The 18,243-nt window shown below is 43.2% G+C and overlaps 2 protein-coding genes across 3 annotated transcripts in view; both read left to right on the top strand.

Annotated features, from left to right (window-relative positions):
- The window catches only part of KDM5A (lysine demethylase 5A), a 51,242-nt gene extending 43,133 nt beyond the window's left edge, over positions 1-8,109 (top strand). For both annotated transcript variants that reach the window (XM_085229776.1, XM_085229767.1), the window contains exons 27-28: positions 3,169-3,579; positions 5,083-8,109. In XM_085229776.1, the coding sequence (XP_085085902.1) occupies positions 3,169-3,579; positions 5,083-5,295 (624 nt within the window). In that variant the 3' untranslated portion in view covers positions 5,296-8,109. The remainder of the gene's footprint in view (positions 1-3,168; positions 3,580-5,082) is intronic.
- Positions 8,110-8,249: 140 nt separating this feature from the next.
- LOC100539895 (sodium- and chloride-dependent GABA transporter 2) overlaps positions 8,250-18,243 on the top strand; it is a 36,941-nt gene continuing 26,947 nt past the window's right edge. Inside the window, exon 1 of the mRNA XM_085229823.1 lies at positions 8,250-17,122. The gene's annotated coding sequence lies outside the window, so the exon portion shown is untranslated. The remainder of the gene's footprint in view (positions 17,123-18,243) is intronic.

The following is an 18,243-nucleotide window of genomic DNA, read 5'->3' as shown; positions in this document are numbered from 1 at the left end:
AAGCCATCAGATTGGTCAGGCACAATCTGCCCTTGTGAAGCTGTGCTATCTAACTTGGATCACAATCTCATCCTGCACGTAACTTGACATAACATCCAGGAGAATCTGATCCATGATCTTCCTAGGCATAGAGGTGAGGCTCAGTGATTTGTAATGTCTTGGGTCTTCCTTTCTACCCTTCCTAAAAATTGAAGTGATATTTCCCTTTTTGCAGTCACTGGAGGCTTCACCTAATAGCTGTGACCTCTCAGATATGATGGAGAGTAACTTGACAGCCACATCAGTCAGTTCCTTCAGGACCTTGGGATGCAAGTTGTCTGGCTCCATAGACTTGCACACATTCATTTCCATCAGGTGGTTTTGGACTTGCTTCTCTTACAGTGAGAGGGGTTTTGCTCTTCCCAGCCCCCACTGTAGATATTCACAGATGTAAAAGACATGGGAAGCCTGACTGCCAGTGAAGACTGAGGCAAAGAACTTGGATACTTCAGCCTTATCTGTGTCTGTTGTAGCCATATCTCCCTTCTTGTTTATCATGGGGAAGGTGTGGGAGGGGGGAGAGACCTTGACCTTTCCCTTCTGACCAGTGTACTTGTAGAATTCCTTCTTGTTTTTCACATACCTCACCAAGTTTAGTTCCATTTGTGCCTTGGCTTTCCCAATTCTGTCTCTGTGTGTCTGGATAGCATCCTTGTATTCTTCTCAAGCCATATGCCCATGCTTCCTCTGCCTTCCAAAGGTACCTGAGCATGCTTGAAAAGTGGGCCCATGAAAACCTAATGAGGTTCAACGAGACCAAGTGGAAGGTGTTGCACCTAGGTTGGGGCAATCCCAGATATGTACGTAGACTGGGAGGAAGACTCATTGAGAGCAACCCTGTGGAGAAGGGTTTGGGTGTCCTGATGGAGGAAGAAGCTAGATGTGAGGCAGCAGTGTGTGCTTGCAACCTGGAAGGCCAGCATCATCCTGAGCTGCATCGAAAGAGTAATGGCCAGCAGGGAATGGGAGGGGGTTGTTCCCCTCTGCTCTGCTTTTGTGAGGCCCCATCTGGAGTACTGCGTCTAGCCCTGGGGCCTCCAGCACAAGAAGACATGAAGCTGTTGGAGTGGGTCTAGAGGAGGGCCACAAAGATAATCAGAGGGCTGGAGCATCTCTCCTACAAAGAAAATTTGAAGATGCTGGGCTTATTCAGTCTAGAGAAGGCACCAGGGAAACCTCATTGCAACCTCCCAGTACTTAAAGTGAGCACATAAACAAGGTGGAAACTGTGATAGGACATGGGAGAATGGATTTGAAACTAAAAGAGGGAGGTTTAGATTAGGTATTAGGAGGAAATTCTTTACTCAGTGAGCGGAGTGGTGAGACAGTATTCAGAAAAGCTGAAGATGCCCTTGGAAGGGACTTCTTTAAGAGCCCTTCCAACCCAATACATTTTATGCTTTTATTAATACGGACAGCTTGTACTTATCTTAGATAATATTTGTATATTGCCAAGTTTCTGTTGCTGGGGAGAGAGCATTGTTTTTAATGTAGGTAACAAGATTCCAGTTCTCATCAAACTAGCCCACACACTGCTATTTTTTTAAAATATTCTATGAAAATGTGCTGAGTTCTCTGCTAGTACTGAATGAGGCAGGTGTATGCGGTGATTCTAAGGACTAATTCAAATTGTTTATGCCTCACTCATTCTGTGGCTAAATAGCGTGTATGAATGAGGGTTGTACATTAGAAGAGAATGTAAACTCTGGTGTTGGAGCTGTACTGGCATCCATCCTTCATTCCACGTCACCTGAAGATAGGGTCATTTTGACCGTGTGTAGTTACGGAGTACATTATTGCTATTTTCTGTAGTTAACAATACAGGAAATGGCACTGAAGATTATTCCTTATTGACAATAGCATACAGCAACATAAACTGGGTTACATTTTTTGAACAGTAATGCATACTGATCAGTTATCTCATTCTTTTGAGTGCCATCCAATACAGCGGGTAAGTCAAGATGTTGCCAAACTGCTAGCTTATAGGGCAGTAGTAAAAAGCAGATCCTGCTTCTGGAGAAGTACTGCGTTACTATGTTTAGATCTAGAGACTTCATTTCATAAGATTAATTTTCTTTTAATGTTATGGTTTGGATATAGGTTTTTTTGATGAACAATTTGAATGCCAGCAAATAGCACTTTATAAATAGCGTGCCGCAGTGTTAAACTGATAGTTAAAAACAGCTTTGTGGGTGGAGGGTAGGGTTCAACATTTTTGTGATTAATCTCTGTGAATACTTGTTTGGCCAGAATTACTCATTTTGAGTTAAATGCCTTTCTTTGTCTATTTAGATGCAAAATTGGTAGACTTCTGCAAAATAGTCTTCAGAAAACTTGTTATAGGGTGGAGGAGCTATATTAAGTAATGTACAGTAAACAGACCCAGTCTTTACTGGCCTGTGGTATGTCCTTAATCTATTAATATAATTAAGGTTAAAATATATGGCTGAATTAACTCAAACTGAATCGGTCTTGTTTGTGTGAAGTGGTTCTAAATAGGACTTGTCACCTACAATGACAGTTTGCTAATTATAAACCCAATTTTTGATCTGAATCTGCTACTTAAAGAGTGTTTAATAACACCAGTTTTTTTTGTAGTGTGTCTTGGTTTGGAAGCTATTCAGATAATGGATCTGTTGCATTCTTCTCTTGCTGGAGTTGATAATACATTTTTAGAATTCAGCAATTGTTCTGTACTAATTTCCAGGATAGCAATTGCTTTTTTCTCAAAAATAATTATAGGCAAGACTGACCTAGGATGAAAAACAAGCAAGAACACCTAACAATCAATCTTCCTAACTTTTATTGAAAAGCAGTGTGAGTAGGGAGTTGTGATTACTGCCTGTTTTTTTCTCCTTACTCTTGCTGATATTTTACTTTTTTCTACTGGACCTTCTAAATTCACTATGCTTTGGGTACTTAAGACTTTTTTTTTTTTAGTATAGTGAAGATAAAGGTGAGCCTCTTTTATTTAGAATTTGTGACAGTATGTTGCTGGATAAGTTTCTTCCCCCATGCTATGGTAATGGCAGAGGTAAGTACATCTTAAACCACAGATTTATGGTATATGGAAATTTGTTTGGAAAAAAAAAAAACCCACCAACAATCTCTTTTTACCCTTTTATGAAGGATGACAGCATGGATGAGAAACCGCTGAAAATGAGAGGGAGAGACTCGTCTGAGAGGAAGCGGAAACGAAAGCTGGAGAGAGCAGAGCAGTTCTTTGGAGATATGAAGCAAAAATCTAAAGAGTTGAAAAAATTAGAAAAACCGAAGAAAAAGAAGCTAAAACTCACGATGGATAAGACAAAGGAGCTGAACAAGCTGGCAAAGAAACTGGCCAAGGAAGAGGAGCGGAAGAAGAAGCGAGAGAAGGTGGTTGTGGCAAAGGTGGAGCTGGCAAAGGAGAGCACAGAGAAAAAAAGAGAGAAGAAAGTTCTAGATATTCCTTCTAAGTATGACTGGTCAGGAGCTGAGGAGTCAGATGATGAGAATGCAGTATGTGCTGCACAGAACTGCCAGAGGCCCTGCAAAGACAAAGTGAGTTTTTGCTTAGTCCCATCACAGTCAATTTCACGCGAAGTGAATTCAATAATAAGGCTGAACAGCTTGAGTAACAAAAGTAGAATAATTTGAAATGAGAAGGTGTGAGTAGTACTTGGGTAGGTATGTAAATGTGAATAAAACTTGACAAACTCATCTCACTTTAAAACATGAGGGGAAGATGAAAAATTACAATCTGGGAAAAAGTACTCTATCTTGGTTGGGAAGTTTAACCTCTTCAAACTGGACTGCTGTGTAACTCTTTACTGGTAATGGAGAACATGCATTGTCTGATTTAGAGAATTCTTTGCCTCAGTGATGAAATGTTCCAGATCGTACGCTGTTTCTGAGCAGAAGTGGGATGTGCAGCACTCCTAAGCGTAGTACATTTTCAGTGTTTTCTGCATGCAGCTTGTGAGCAGCGATGCTGCTGGATCTACAAACTGCAGTGCTTCACGTTGCTGTTGGGAGATGGATAGTCAGCAATTTTAGAATTGATTGGTTTATTACAAAAAAATTTGATCTGCTTTTCTATGTGACGCTTTCTATTCTGTCAGCTTTTAAGTGTATGCTGCTTGATGATCAGACCTCACAAAATGTTTTTCAGATTAGTTTTTTGCTGCTTTTAAAACAGAAAAACTTTCAGTAGTATCTGTAGGATTGACTCTGTGCAGCACTGGTTTGCACCAGAGAGTAGGATCAAATATAAATCCAGAGATTTACTTCAGTCTTTTTTCAAAATACAGACATGGAATGTTCAAATAAGTGTTAAAGGACCATTTTTGAAGCCCTAATCTTAGACCAAAGTTAGAAATTTCACTGGAAGATAATTGACTCATAAGATGGTACGGTGTTTCTACAACTGTTCTTCTTACAGATATTTAGGTTATGTTGATATGTTTTCCCAGGGAATGATATGATGAGAGGCAGGAGTGTTCGTGTTATAAAGAAGGTCATACAAAGAAAGACATCAAACTTCCATAAATGAAACTGAGTAATCTTAATTATATAATCGTAGCTTTTCAGGGAGTGCCTTCCTTTCCATAAGGCTAGATGTGTATTTGCACATTCACTAAGTGAATGCAGTACAAGTGCAGAATGGCAGGTATGGGAGTGTGATGTCTGAAGCTGCTACTGCCCATTACTAGTCGCTTTGAAAAATTCATTCAGGAATTATTCCCCTACAAACTACATCTTAGATATGTTGCCACTACTGTTATTTTTGCTAATGTATTTTCATTTTCACGTTGCTCTAAGTCAAAAGCAGAACTACAGCAGTAGCTGTCATGGCCTAAGGATATAGAAGGAGCAGCGTTGCTGGGAAAATACTACTTTTTAAACTGAAGCAGCTTGTTAAAACAAGTTCTGTAGTTCATTAATTTGTGCCAAACACTTTTTGCATTCTCATTATATCGGGTGGATTTAATAGATGACATTTGCTTCATAGAACCTCTGCTTTTCTGTCTCTCCTTCTAATGTTGCTGATACAATCTCTTGCAGGTAGACTGGGTGCAGTGTGATGGTGGCTGCGATGAGTGGTTTCATCAAGTTTGCGTTGGTGTCTCTCCAGAAATGGCTGAGAATGAGGATTACATCTGTATAAACTGTGCAAAGAAAACAATGCAGGGACCAAGTAGCCCTGCTCATGCGCCACCTCCTTCTTTCTTGTTGAGCTACAAACTCCCAATGGAAGATCTTAAGGAGACAAGTTAGCAACTGCTTGATGTCTGGAACTTGCTGAGAAATGGACCGCTGAAACCCCTACAGAAAGAGAGGGTTTGAATCTAATGTAGCCACTGAGCTTCACTTCCAAGGATGTACAGACCTGCAGCAGAGTTGGTCCCTTCCTTACAGCTGGCTTCCTTCATACAGCGGGGACGTCAAGGCACAGTGGTTCTGACTCATCTATGCAGACACCGCCTCATTAGGAGCTGCAGCCAGTGTTTTGACTTGAGTATTTCCATCTTTGAGAGTGGCTGTTGCTCTTAGAGACTGAGCTAACCCGAGGCTGTTAGATTAGACGCTTCAGGGTGTTAGAAGTCCATGTTGGCAGTGGAGCTGGCCTGGAATTGGTGGCATGAGCTGGAGCTTTTAGCCATAGCAGGTTGTCCTAAGGAGATTTTGGAAGTTATCTTTTGCCTCCTCCTGCCAACCCAGTGAGAAGGGCAATGTCTTGAGAGAGTTGTCTCCGTATCCAGGCGGCTAACACTACTCTATAAGGATGGGAGCAAGTGGATGAATGAATGAATTTCTCTTTTGTAGCTAAAGGGCAGAGGAGCTCATGATCTCAGAAATAGCAAAGGTTCTGTGTACCAAAAAGAAACCCAATTCTACTCTGCTAGCAAAATTTTTTACCTTAGTGGGGACAGCTGATCTTCCTGTCCTGAGGGGGGCCAGGAAAAAATGATGTCCATCTTGACCAGAGCTTGTGAAAAGCAGAGTGCTTCCCTTTCTGCAGGGGTGCCCTCTCCTGTTCTAGGCTTTGCTTAGAGTTCCGCACTCCTGCACGTTAAAGTTGTCTCACGCAGGATGGAGCTGGCAAAGAGGTACAGGGCACCAGCTTCTGTGATCTGTACCCAGGAATGGGAAGGAAAGAAGACAGCCCACTTACCTCAGAGGTTACACTGACATGTGCTTCTGTGAAAAGTTTCACTCACAACTATTTCCAGTATCACCAGGCTACGGGCATGGCCTCGAGACATACCAGCAAGCAGTCTGCAGATACTGTTCACAGTGCAAATTCCCCTCCCTGCTGGCCTTGCTGGATGCGTACCAGTCAGCAACAGTTCTTGTTGAAAGTTACCCCTGGCTTTGCCAGAGGACCAGAGGGCTTGGGGTCATCCTGGGTGACAGTTGTTTTAGTAAATCCATTTTTAAAGAAGGACTTGTTTTTACTTTTTTCTAAATGTCTCAGACTACTGACTTGTTCTATAAATAGATTATTTTTCTTTGATTTTTTTATACTTACCACTGTTAACCAGCAGCACAGACAGAGGTTCACAAAGCAAAAACCTGCCCGTGGGCTTGGGTTTTTTTACTCCATTCCTTCCTTGTAGTACAAGGAATTAGCAGTTACCTTCCCCATTCTTGCCTGACCAGCTGCCTGTGTTTAAATAGGTAAATACATTTCACGTGCTACCTTTGTGTTTGGGTTTGTTCCTATTTAGTGGGGCATCTGGGCCTTAATGACTCCAGTCAGTGCTGGCTTTTGTGTATGTGAATGTCTGAAGCTAGCCACTGGGCTGTCTTGTCCCCCCCCTTCCACTCGCTCCCTATTGTGTTTCCATTCTTCTGCAGTTCTAGGAGTGTTGTAAGTAGTGTCCAGTCTTACTAGGAGCTGGATTGGGATTTAAAAGAAAATTGACAAAAACAAAAGTGTTCTGTCTTGACTGTTCTGTGTCCATTCTCTTGTTCTCTGATATTTGGAAGTTTATTTATCTGGCAGAATTGTCCGTCCAAAAAGGAAAAAACAAACAACAAAACCTCAGCTCAGGTAGATGAACTTTATTGGTTTGTTTTATTTGTGCCTGCTACCTGGGGAGAGGAAGATGTGCAACAGAAAGGAGCTAGGGCGGAGGGCAGAAGGTGCAGGATCTTGGGAGTTTTTTGAGTGCAGATCGGTCACTGGCTTCTAATTCCTGCTCCTTGAAGACGAATGTATTAAATGGAAGCTGTGGTTAAGCATGTGGCTGAACGGGCACCCTAGCAAACTTAAGAGTATTATTTGTTTACTTAGTTATGAAGGAGTCTATGCTATAGCTAGACATGCCCTCTTTTTTGCATCCACTTACATTTTTTTTCTTCTCGATGTACGTTTAGTTTTGGTAAACTGGTTTAAACAGTTGTTACTTTCCTTCAGGCTTTAACTGATGGTACTACATAAATGTTTCCCTATATGGAGTGGATAGACTCTCTGTCACAGATGTTTAATTGTTCCAGAAGTAGACTAGTACAAGATTTTGTAAAGAATCCCAGTGTCTGTATTCTTTCATGACTCCTAGAATTCGTGACACGACAAGGAAAATGTGGTCAGCATATCCTGTTAACTGTTGAGCATATCCTCTTAACCATTCTTACATTCTCTGTCGTGATAAAAGTCATTGTTATATGTAATTTACCATCAACTGGAAAGAGTTCTTTTAGTAAATCTGCATTGAATGTTCTTGTTTCTCTGAGTAGAAGGTGTGATCATGACCAGAAGGAAGCAAAGAGCTATACAATGCAGTGGTCAATCGTTCTCCTTGTAACAGGCGTAAAAAAACAGTGAACAAGAAATGGGCAAGTAGTCACCTTCTTAGTAGCTGTTTTCATGTGACCATATGAGGAGGTTTTTAGCTTCTCAAAAGGAGATTACTGCACTTCTTTAGTTGCGTGTTTCCCATCTACTTTTGGGTAAGGTGTTCATAAACCGAAGACCATTATTAGCTTTACATCTCTCTGTTTAAACATTTATTTTTAAAAGCATAATTCTTCCCAAAGGATTGCTGGTAGTATAAAATTTTGAATAAATGTTGACTTTTTGAAAAATCTGTAGAAATGTAGTTAGTGGTTTTAAAAACAACAACAACAAAACACAACAAATTTCAGCTGTGATACTGTCTCCACGTCTTAGCTTGTAGAATTTTTCTGAAAATATGCAAACAAGTAAACCAAAGTTAAGCTAAGGAAATCATTTTCATAAATGCTTGCTGCAGCTGTAGGAGAAAATTTCTCATGCTTTAGAGACAACATTTCAGTATATGCAAAATCTTAACTCTTGTGTATCTAGAACAGTACATGACTTCATACTGTATTCCACAAAGAGTATTAACCACAGTTCATGTTGCTTCTCTTCATGTGTCAAATAACCAGAGCTGTTGGATGGAAGGAAAAATGGCCAGGACTTGAGTTGTGCCTGGAATTGGGCTGCTTTATTTGCATAGAGATAGACATCACTCCTGAATTCTTCAATGCTGTTACTTTTAGGACTTATGCTTTTTACAGAGTTATCTGTACCTGAATGCGTATGTGGCCTGGACTATTTGATAATGAGGGCTTAAGTTAAAACTGATGATGCTGTGAAAACTGTCTTGAGTTATTAGAACGCAGTGTTACACAGCATAAGATAACAGAAACAGATGTCTGTTTTGTTAGCCACACTGTGAAGCTTGCATTCTTATTTTCAGCTTTTAGAGTCATTGAATAGTTTAGATTGAAGAGGCTACAGAAGGTCATCTGGATCAACCTCTCCTTACCAAAGCAGGGCTGACTTGAAAGTAGGTCAAATTTTGTGTATTTCCAGGATGTTTGATGGCCTCCTACAATTTCCTGTTCCAGTTTTATAGCATCTTCAGTGTGTATTTTTTTTTTCTGATGCACAGTCAGATTCATTTGCTGTAGCTTTCCTACTGCTTTTTCTAATTTTTCTTCTGAGAAGAGCCTGGCACTCTCTTTTCTATAATTATCCAGTAGGTATTTGTAGTCTATAGACCCTGCAACCTTAATTTCCAGGTTGAACGATCTCAGCCTAGCCTCCTTTGGGCCATGTTAGTCTTTTAGCAGTTTTGTTGGTTCTCTGCTATACTCTGCTATTTGTTAACATCTGTTTTTGTACTGGGAAGCCCCAGACTGATCATGAACTCCAGATCTGCCTTACAAGTGTTGAATACAGGAGAAAAATCACTTTCTTTAATCTCTTGACAATATATTTCCTATGCAGCCTGGTATGGGGTTTGCCTTCATGACAGGCAGGAGGCATGCTGCTGATAGTTTGTCCACCATTATTCCCAGATCACTTGGTTTATTTTTTCCCAGTGCAGATCCAATTAACTTAATGAATTTTCTGTCATTACTCCATTACTCCAACCAGTAGAGATGCAACTGAATGAACTTTCCTCCCATGTTTTAGGCTGTTCTGCTCTCCTCCTCCTCCCTCCATTATTCAGTTTGGTGTTATCTGCCAGGTTGCTGAGGGCACAGTGTATCCCATCAAACCAGGTGAGTAAGACATAAAACAATGTTGCTTTCCCTACCAACCCTGGAGGTACTCCATTCCCAGCTGACTGTCTTACAGACTTCAAACTGTTGATTGCTAGTCACAGCAGTGCACACGGTTTTCCATCCATTTTGTTGGATTTCCATCCACTCCACGTTTTTTTTTTTGTTGTTGTTGTTGTAAGACAGGGTAAACACCCACTGCTCTTCCCTTGCCCAGCCCTTCACAAAAGGCAACCAGATTGGGCTAACGTTGTCAGTGATAATCGTATCTTTCATGGCCCTGAATGTGACTTCAAGGAGAATTCGTTCCACAATCTATTCAGGGATCAGGGTGAAGTTGGCTGCCCTGCATCCACATCTCGTTTCCTATTCTTCATTGAATATGAACATGATGGCAGAAGAGTTCATCAAAATCCATTAGGAAAATGATCCTCTGTACAGACATTTCCTTGGCTGCATTCATCATTGTGGCATGTAAGATTAGAAGAAAAAAAAAAAAGAAACTACACGAATTGCAGTTTGTAAGATGCATGAAGAACTTTAAATGGCAGAACTGAGCTGCTTTGAGTGCTGCTCACACCTATACTCCGTGAGCTAATAAGCAGTTGTATCAGTCCTGTACATCTAGAGAAAGTTCTGGGCTGGCTGAGTTGAGGTCAGTGTTACTGATGAATAGCCCTTTTCCATGCAGCTCATTACACTAAAAGAAAGGCATAATATGAATGAGAATGAAGGAGGGCAGCTAATCTTTGCACTAGTAGAAATGAGAGAGCCTACAGCTTTGTTCATTCACCAGTAGGCTGCTTACTAGGCAGCTGCACAAGGATAGCTGTCACCTTTATTTTGTGTTGTTCTAACAACTGTGATTGGAATAAACACCTTTATAGCAAAGTAAAGCAAAAAGTATTTGGATTTTTCATCAGTTGCCTACCAGACATACCTCGCTCTCATAATAAGTAGGCTATGCCTGTTTTTTGAAGACAGTGACTGGCTGAGAGAAACACTATACATCATTGGTCATTTTTGTACTCTGGAAATGAAAAGTTTTTCAAACATGTGAAGTTTCTTCATTGCTCTCTCTGAGAACTACGGTCTTGCTAAAAGCGGGGTTTGAGGTTTTCTCCCCTTAGATGAAAATGGAAAGCAGGGAACTCCTTCAAATCCTGCCCAGCTGCAATCACTAAGAATGTGTTTGGTCAGCTTGCCTGGACCAAACAGGAACTCTGCTTGGAGCGCCAATAGTCAGCAGGGAGATGCAATAAATTCAGCCCTTATCAAAATTCTAGCCACGTTGGCTTTAGAGCAGTGATAAATGTGTAGGACAGCTGGAAACTGCACAGCAAGAGATTTAGACCGTTGTACCAAGACATCTCATTACATAAGGCTCAAATGAATGTTAAGTTGCAAGGTAAAAGCATTGAAAATAGCAAGGCTTTATTAAAACCTGGAAATATTTGTGAGGAGACATGCTCTGAATAGCTTCAAAACAAAAGCCTTGCTGCAGTGAACAGTTTTAATCATAGATGGGGCATTGTGTCTAAGTTGGAGCCTTTTCAAAGGCCAATTTTTGGCAGTCACGACTCCCCAAAAAAAGGAAAAGTCCTTTAATGTTAAGTGTCTGAGTAACTGCTGTGGGTAGGGGTATCTAAGGAGAGCAGAACCTCCTCAGAACGCAGGACTTGAGAAAGCTGGATTGCTTTGGCCAGCGCAGCATCTGCTTGTAGTGCCTTGTGGATGTGCCAGCAGATCAAACCGCTGTATCAGCTTCCCACTTGATGAGGTCCGTACCATCTTACAGCAACTCAGTCTCCTGCCAGGCTCCCCAGAAGAACAGGATGTTTGCTACTGCTGTTACTGCTTTTTTATGATAATAGCTGTGGAACTTTCACAAATCCAAATGGTGAATCACAAAATAGGTTGAGTTGGAAGGGATCCCAAAGCCAACCAGCTCCAACCCCCCGGTGTGGGCAGGGCTGCCATCCAGCAGCTCAGGCTGCCCAGGGCCCCATTCAACCTGGCCCTGAGCACCTCCAGGGATGGGGCACCACAGCCTCTCTGGGCAACATGAATTGGAGAAACAGCTCAAATTTTGAGGAGATGTGAGATGGGTAGCAATTCTGACAGCTGGTAATTTAACTTTTCCCTTTATACAAATGGAAATATACTTAACTCACTCTTCCACATCTGCAATGGCATTATCAGAGCAAAATACAGTAAAGATTAACATCTAGGCATTATCAGTGTATTGGTAACATTTTGACCCATTATCTCCTTGCCAGATTTTCTGATAGTCTTTTATACAGGAGAGAGGCAGGAGATATGTGCCTTATCTTTGCCCGGATGCATTATTGTGAGAGAAAATGGATGCACACCAGTGCCGGAGAGTCTCTGGTAAAGAAGTGGAACTCTCTGGAGGCACTCCAGCCTCCTTCTGGGGAACCCCACACTGAGTGTGTGGTACCTTAGTATCTCCAGAATTTTTGCATGCTATATGTTAGAAGGGTAAGGGTGGACTGGAAAGTAAATGTGCAATCAAGTGCAGTTTCTGGATGTCCATGCAGATGCAAGGAACTGAAGGCAGGAGATCTGATTTCCTCAGGCTTGGCCTGTATAGACCTCACATTTCAAGATTTGATGCTGTTAAAAAATGACAGAATGCATGAAAGTAAGTAAATAGCAAATAATGGAAGAGATTACACAGTAATAGAAAAATTCCCAACTTGAAACTGAGACTTTTTTTTCTTGCTGAGTAAAAGGCAGTTTTAGGAAGTTGGCAGGTCAGATTCCAGTTGCAGCTTCTTCCCTTAGGCCTTCCCGTTACACCATGGGAAATTCAAAGTAAGGTGAGGACGTAGGGCTGCATTCCCTTTGCAGGCCCTTTATGCAACTCCCCACATCTTCTCCCTTACCAGTGGGAAAGGTCTCATCTCTAACCCCTCTAGGGCTCCTAGTTACCAGCCCCGCTGACCTCTTGAATTGAAGAAAACCCTTTTACTTTTTTTATATAAATAATTATGAACAGATGCTCTCTGAGTATTGCCCTAACCTTGACTATATAAAAGCAGATCACAGGTGTTCTTCAAAGGAATTGTTTAAGCAGGTGCAACCCTATCTCACCTCTGAGTGAAGCTTTCCCTTTCAGCCCCAGAGCATCCCTCTTCCATGCAGACGGAGAGCAGAGGGATTCATAAAATCTCAGTCCTCTGAATAGCTATGACTGCATTCTCACTGCAGCCTGTGTCAGCTTTATAACCTTCACCACAGAGCAGTCAGGTGCAGAGAGAACAGGAGAAGCCCGTTATCCCCAGAGCAATACCCAGGTCCTTCTCTATACTCTATACTGCAAATAAATCTGCTGGACTTTTCTATCTCACTTCTGGGCCACTTGAGCAGTACTGCTATCATTTGTCTGAAATTGTGATATCCTTTGGCATATGGTTTTGATATGAAAACATGCTCTAATTAGCTCTTTGGCAGCCAACAGCCAAAGGGTGGATTTATCTTTTACATGCAGGCTACCCATTTTCACACCAGGAAGTAGATGGCTGGGCTTCAGAAGGGTCATGATTCCTGCCGCATCCCTGAGGCTCTGCTCCTGCAGTTGCTCTGCTCGGGCTGCTCAGCCTCTGGCAAGGTGCAGCAGGAGCACTGAGAGCTTGTAATGGCTGCTGGAGAGAGGAAGTGGGAGATGCCAAAATGAATGAAGTCTCCAGCCTTGGGAGTCTTTGTTTGCCATTCAGCTATTGCTTATGATACATAGGATGTTACAGGCATCTAAGTAGCTTGTATAATTGTGTTGTCTTGCAGAAAGCCTTTAAATGGTTTAATTTTTCATAGAATTTTCAAGGTTGGAAAGACCATCAAGATCATCCAACTGTCAGCCCGTGCCTACTAACCACGTCCCTCAGTGCCATGTGACAGGTTTCTTGGACATCTCCAGCAGTTGTGACTCCACCACCTCCCTGGGCAGTCTGTTTCAAAGCATCACCACTCTTTCTGAGAAGAAATTTTTCCTCATGTCCAACCTTTTTGTCCATAAATTGGGACAGTTCTGAAACCTGAGCAGAAAAAACCCTGCACAGAGGGAGAGGGAATGGCTAGCTTTGTCAGTTCATGTGCTGAGCATCCCTACTATTTCCTGAATGCTGCGGGCTGTGGGGCAGTTCCCCAGCTCTGTCCCTTTATCTTCCGCTAGCAGAGCAGGCTGTTCTCAGGCCGGCCTATCTAACACCTCCAACGCGAAGCCTCTGCTACCCCACAGCTGTCCAGCGTGGATGCAGATTTTCTTGCTTTGGGACCACCTCTGTTTGGGCAGTTGTCTGGCAACTTGTATCCTCTGGGGCAACTGTGCTTGTGGGAACCTGCCCATGGGAGCATTTTCACTTGCTATGGAACCTGCAGGCTCTTGCCATGACTTTTCGTTTCTGCCACTGCCATTTTGAAATAAAAGTGCCTTTCTTTGAACCTGGTGGCTCAAGCCAGGGATCAATCCTTTGTGCTTATTTTGGGTTCTTTTTCTGCAGTATCAGCACCTATATATCCCCTTCCTGCGCATATTTGTGAGAATTGTGCTTTCTGTACTGCCGTTTCCACTTAAGCTTAATAATGTTTTCAGTTTGAAAAGGCTGCTAGGCTGGTGGTTATCAGATGGAGAAAAGGCATTGCATTTGCTCTGGCCTTTGGTTCCCAGATAGTCTAACGGCAAATTGTGTTCCTGGAAGCAGGGAGGTGGCTTGCGAGATTACACAGTGCTGGGGCGGGAAGACACTGTCACACACAGTGGGGGGACTGAGGTGGGAGGTGGAAAAGCTCTGTGTGCTCAGCTCACATATGGAGCCACAATCCAGCAAGGATCCAGCAATGCTCTCTGCTCCTTGGGACACCGGAGCTGTGCAGTGGTCAGGCCCTGGCTGCTCTCCTGCAAGTCCCTGGATAGGTTAGGAGCAGCAACCATCTCCCTTTTGCCCTGTCATCAGCCTCCTGAAAAAGCATGGAGGAGAAGACCGACCTGCCCTTGCCCCAGTGTTCCTCAGCACCCCAGGGGAGGCATTGCTGAAGCGTGGACAGTGAAACAACCCAGCAGCATATGACCCAGCAGAAAAGCACTCACCTCATCTTGGCTGGTTCATATATTTATCCTCAAGGTTCACTTTATTCCATATCTCTTATTTGTTTCTAGCAGATCTATTTCCCAAGTGTTTGCCTCTGCTCGTCCTTGTTCTTCCAGTTTGGCTTAGATATCCATATGGATGCATAATCTTAGGCATCCAGACTGATTTCATCATGTGCATTTTTTCCCTTTGGATTTTCATTGCCTCTGATGGGTTGATTAACATCCCTCCCAGTTTCCTTTCCTTCTGCAATTTTAAAAATGTGTATTCAGCTCATCTTTTTCTTCACTGATTCTTTGTGATGTGTGTTGGCCCTCTTCTCATCTTCAGTAAAAAGATCAAATTATTTTTTTTAAGCTCTCTGATCTCTCAAGGAGTATCTCTCAAAACCATGCTGACTTTTCCCTTTTTCTCCCCAGAAGACACTGAAAGAGATGTTCTATTTTAAACACGCTTTGCTCAGGATTTTACAGTTTTCTTTTGTATTTGTAGGTTTAATATTTCTCCTTGTTGCTTATGTTTACACTGAAGATTTGTTTTCATTTTAAACTTATTGTTGCGTTCAGCACAGTCTTATCTGTCCAGGCAGAAGCTGAATAGTTTGTTATTGATTACACTGTTTCCTATCGTAGTCCATTAGTTCCTGCCCATTAGTTTGTCTTCTGTTTAAATGGTTGATAAGAATATTGTTACTGGTGCACTGTAGTTATCATAGTTATCCAGGGACATTTCTGCAGTGATGCTGATGCACGCCACAGTTTTGAGAATCTATCTAAACATTTTCTTGTTCAATCTCCTCTCTGCCTACAAGGATCCATTGCACAAGGCAAGGAACTATTTGGCTTTGCTTTCTTTATTTTTATCACTGTTGCCTTACCTTCACTATTTTACTATGTCATTGACTCTCAGATGGTTTACCTTCAAGAACATTTTCCCATCCTCACGCTCCAGCGGAATTCCCCAGTGCAACATTTTCCCTGGTTTCCAGCAATCTCCAGCTTGAAGAGATGGCTCTTTTATTTGGGCATCTGTTAAAGCCCTGCAGCAGCAGAATCCTGTGTGAATTGACCTGGTCACCCTCTGAACAATACTCCATGGCAATGGCCATGGATATCACATGTAATAAATTATGCCGTATGTATGAAGAAAGTATTTTTTTTTTAAATCGGAGTATTTTATCCAGTGCCATTAGTTACTGCACTATGAAGTGCAAAGGACGATGCCACTCTCATATTTCCTAGACCTCTCTTCTCGTGACAAAGGGTTGTAGTGTACATGATCACCTTTTGGCTGAATCCATTCCTGCTCCAGATTCCTATAAAGGAATCCATTAAGGTGGTGAGGCACTGGAGCAGGTTGCCCAGAGAGGTGATGGATGCCCGATCCCTGGTGACACCCAAGGTCAAGCTGGACGGGGCTCTGAGCAACCTGATCTACCTGTGGGTGTCCCTGTTCACTGCAGGGGAGTTGGACCAGATGGCATTTTAAGACTCCCTTCCAACTCAAACTATTCTACGATTCTATGATTCTCTTTCCCTGTTTCTCCTGTGGGAAGTCTAGCAGTGTGGATGCAGATCTATTGATTGATTAGTGTGGTGTTGCTCCAAAGTTTTCTTCCTCTTCTTTCTCTAGTAACTCTGTGAGCTGCCTAACTACAGTTCAAACTCTGCCACTGCTTTGCAGGCCTAGCTCTATAACTAAAAGCATGATTTTTTCTCTTGCCCCAGATATTCACCAGCAGATGCAATAAGTATTTTTAAAGCCTTGCCTCATTTACATCCTTGCACCATCACAGCTGTAACATGCCTACTGTGAATAATATCCAGTTCTGTGTACCTTATTTGTGGTCTCCAAGCACGGACCTGATGCCTTCAGATAATGACCTGCAGCAGGATGAGGACCTCCTTCCAGTGCCTTGACTGCTGGTGCTGCAGCCTTGTGGGGCTCCAGGGCTGGTTTTCATAGTTGTGCTTGATTGCAGCTCATGTGGTGATGTGTGGCTTGGAGGCTGCCCCATGTCCACATTCCCTGCAGACCCCATGGAATGAAATTCTCATTCAGCCAAGATTCAGCTCTTACCTCGGCTAGGCTTGTCATTTTGGGTCATGCTTTTTCCTGCAATTCCAAGGCCAATGATGGGCAGCGGCACCACCAAGTGCAACTGCACTGGAGCCAAGAAGTCCTTGGCCAGGAGTGCTGCAAGAGACTAACGGCACCAGCAAGAGCTTCTCACAGGCAGGCAGGGGGAAAGAGCCCCTTTGCACTGGCCATGAAATCAGTCATGTGTAGGTTTTTGTCCGGCCCTGGGGGGTGGGGGAAGGAATGTGGGTTGGGCGAAGTCTAGGATTACACCACGGCTGAATTTTTTCTTTCCACGCTTTAAATCGCCAGCACCTTTCAGTCCTGCCTTCACCTCTCCTGCCTGCTAGTGCTCCGACAGTGCCATCCTCCAGGTAAACCCATGCCTGCACCCCATGCCCACCTGTGTCTCGTGTGGATGAGAGGTCACCTCGCGTTCTGCTCGTTTAATCATTTTCTAACTCTGACTGTTCTACTGACGGTTCCTCCGATCCTTCTAGCAGCTGCTGTCAAACTCCTGTGAGGGCTCCTCACTCCTCTGTGCCTCCCCAAGTGCTTTATAGGGGGCTGTGCAGGGCAGGGTAGGGAGGGAGGGAGGGAGAGGATCAAAGTGCTGCCTTGCCTGTTTTTTTTTTTCCCCTCCCCGGGTGAAGAGTGTCATTTACTGCCAGTGCCTTTTCCTGCTCTCCCGGTGACAGTGTGAATGGATGGCCAAAATTTCCTGCACTACGCTGAGGCTGGAAGGGCTGCTGAGAGCCTGCGGCAAACCTAGTGGAAGAAGATGTCCTCTGTGGTGCAAGGGTCTTCAGCAATCCCAACTTCAGTACCAGGATTTGGTGTGAACAACTGCCCTCAGCCTTTGCCCTGCAGGGCTCTGTAGCCAGGAGGGCATCATGGCCACGAGGAACAGGCTCAAACACCTCCAGCCTCCTAAATTATAGAATCCTAGAATGTTTTGGTTTGGAATGGACCTCAAAGTCCACCAGGCTTCAATCCTCCTGCCTTGAGCAGGGCTGCCACCCAGCAGCTCAGGCTGCCCAGGGCCCCATCCAAACCTGGCCCTGAGTGCCTCCAGGGATGGGGCATCCACAGCTTCTCTGGGTAGCTGTGCAAGGGCCTCAGTGCCCTCTGAGTAAAAAAATCTGGTGGCTGCAGAGTCACTGCCAAAGCCTCCTCAGAGAATAGGTAGAGCCTTGGGGAGGCTGTGGCATTTGTAGTTTTTCTTTTTTCAGCACACGGAAGGATAGCACCATCCTCAAAATCAAATTACTCTTATGTCACATCTAGTAAATCACTCTTACCAGCTGCCACCACTGAAAGCAAAAACTCTAATTTCATTTTGTCCTCTTTCTACATCTAAGTATTTTCTGTGCTTTCTGGCTTTCACTACATGGTCTGTGAAGCCAGACCTTAGTAAATGGCAACAGAGGTGACAAGAAACCCATACAAGACCTCTCATTAAGTTTCTAATCCTACTCTCACCCCCCTTCAGCCC

This window comes from Meleagris gallopavo, chromosome 1 (assembly GCF_905368555.1).
Source record: "Meleagris gallopavo chromosome 1, MGAL_WU_HG_1.1, whole genome shotgun sequence".
Lineage (NCBI taxonomy): Eukaryota > Metazoa > Chordata > Aves > Galliformes > Phasianidae > Meleagris > Meleagris gallopavo.
Note: the sequence above shows the minus strand (reverse complement) of the source record. Positions and strands in the feature narration are given on the sequence as shown.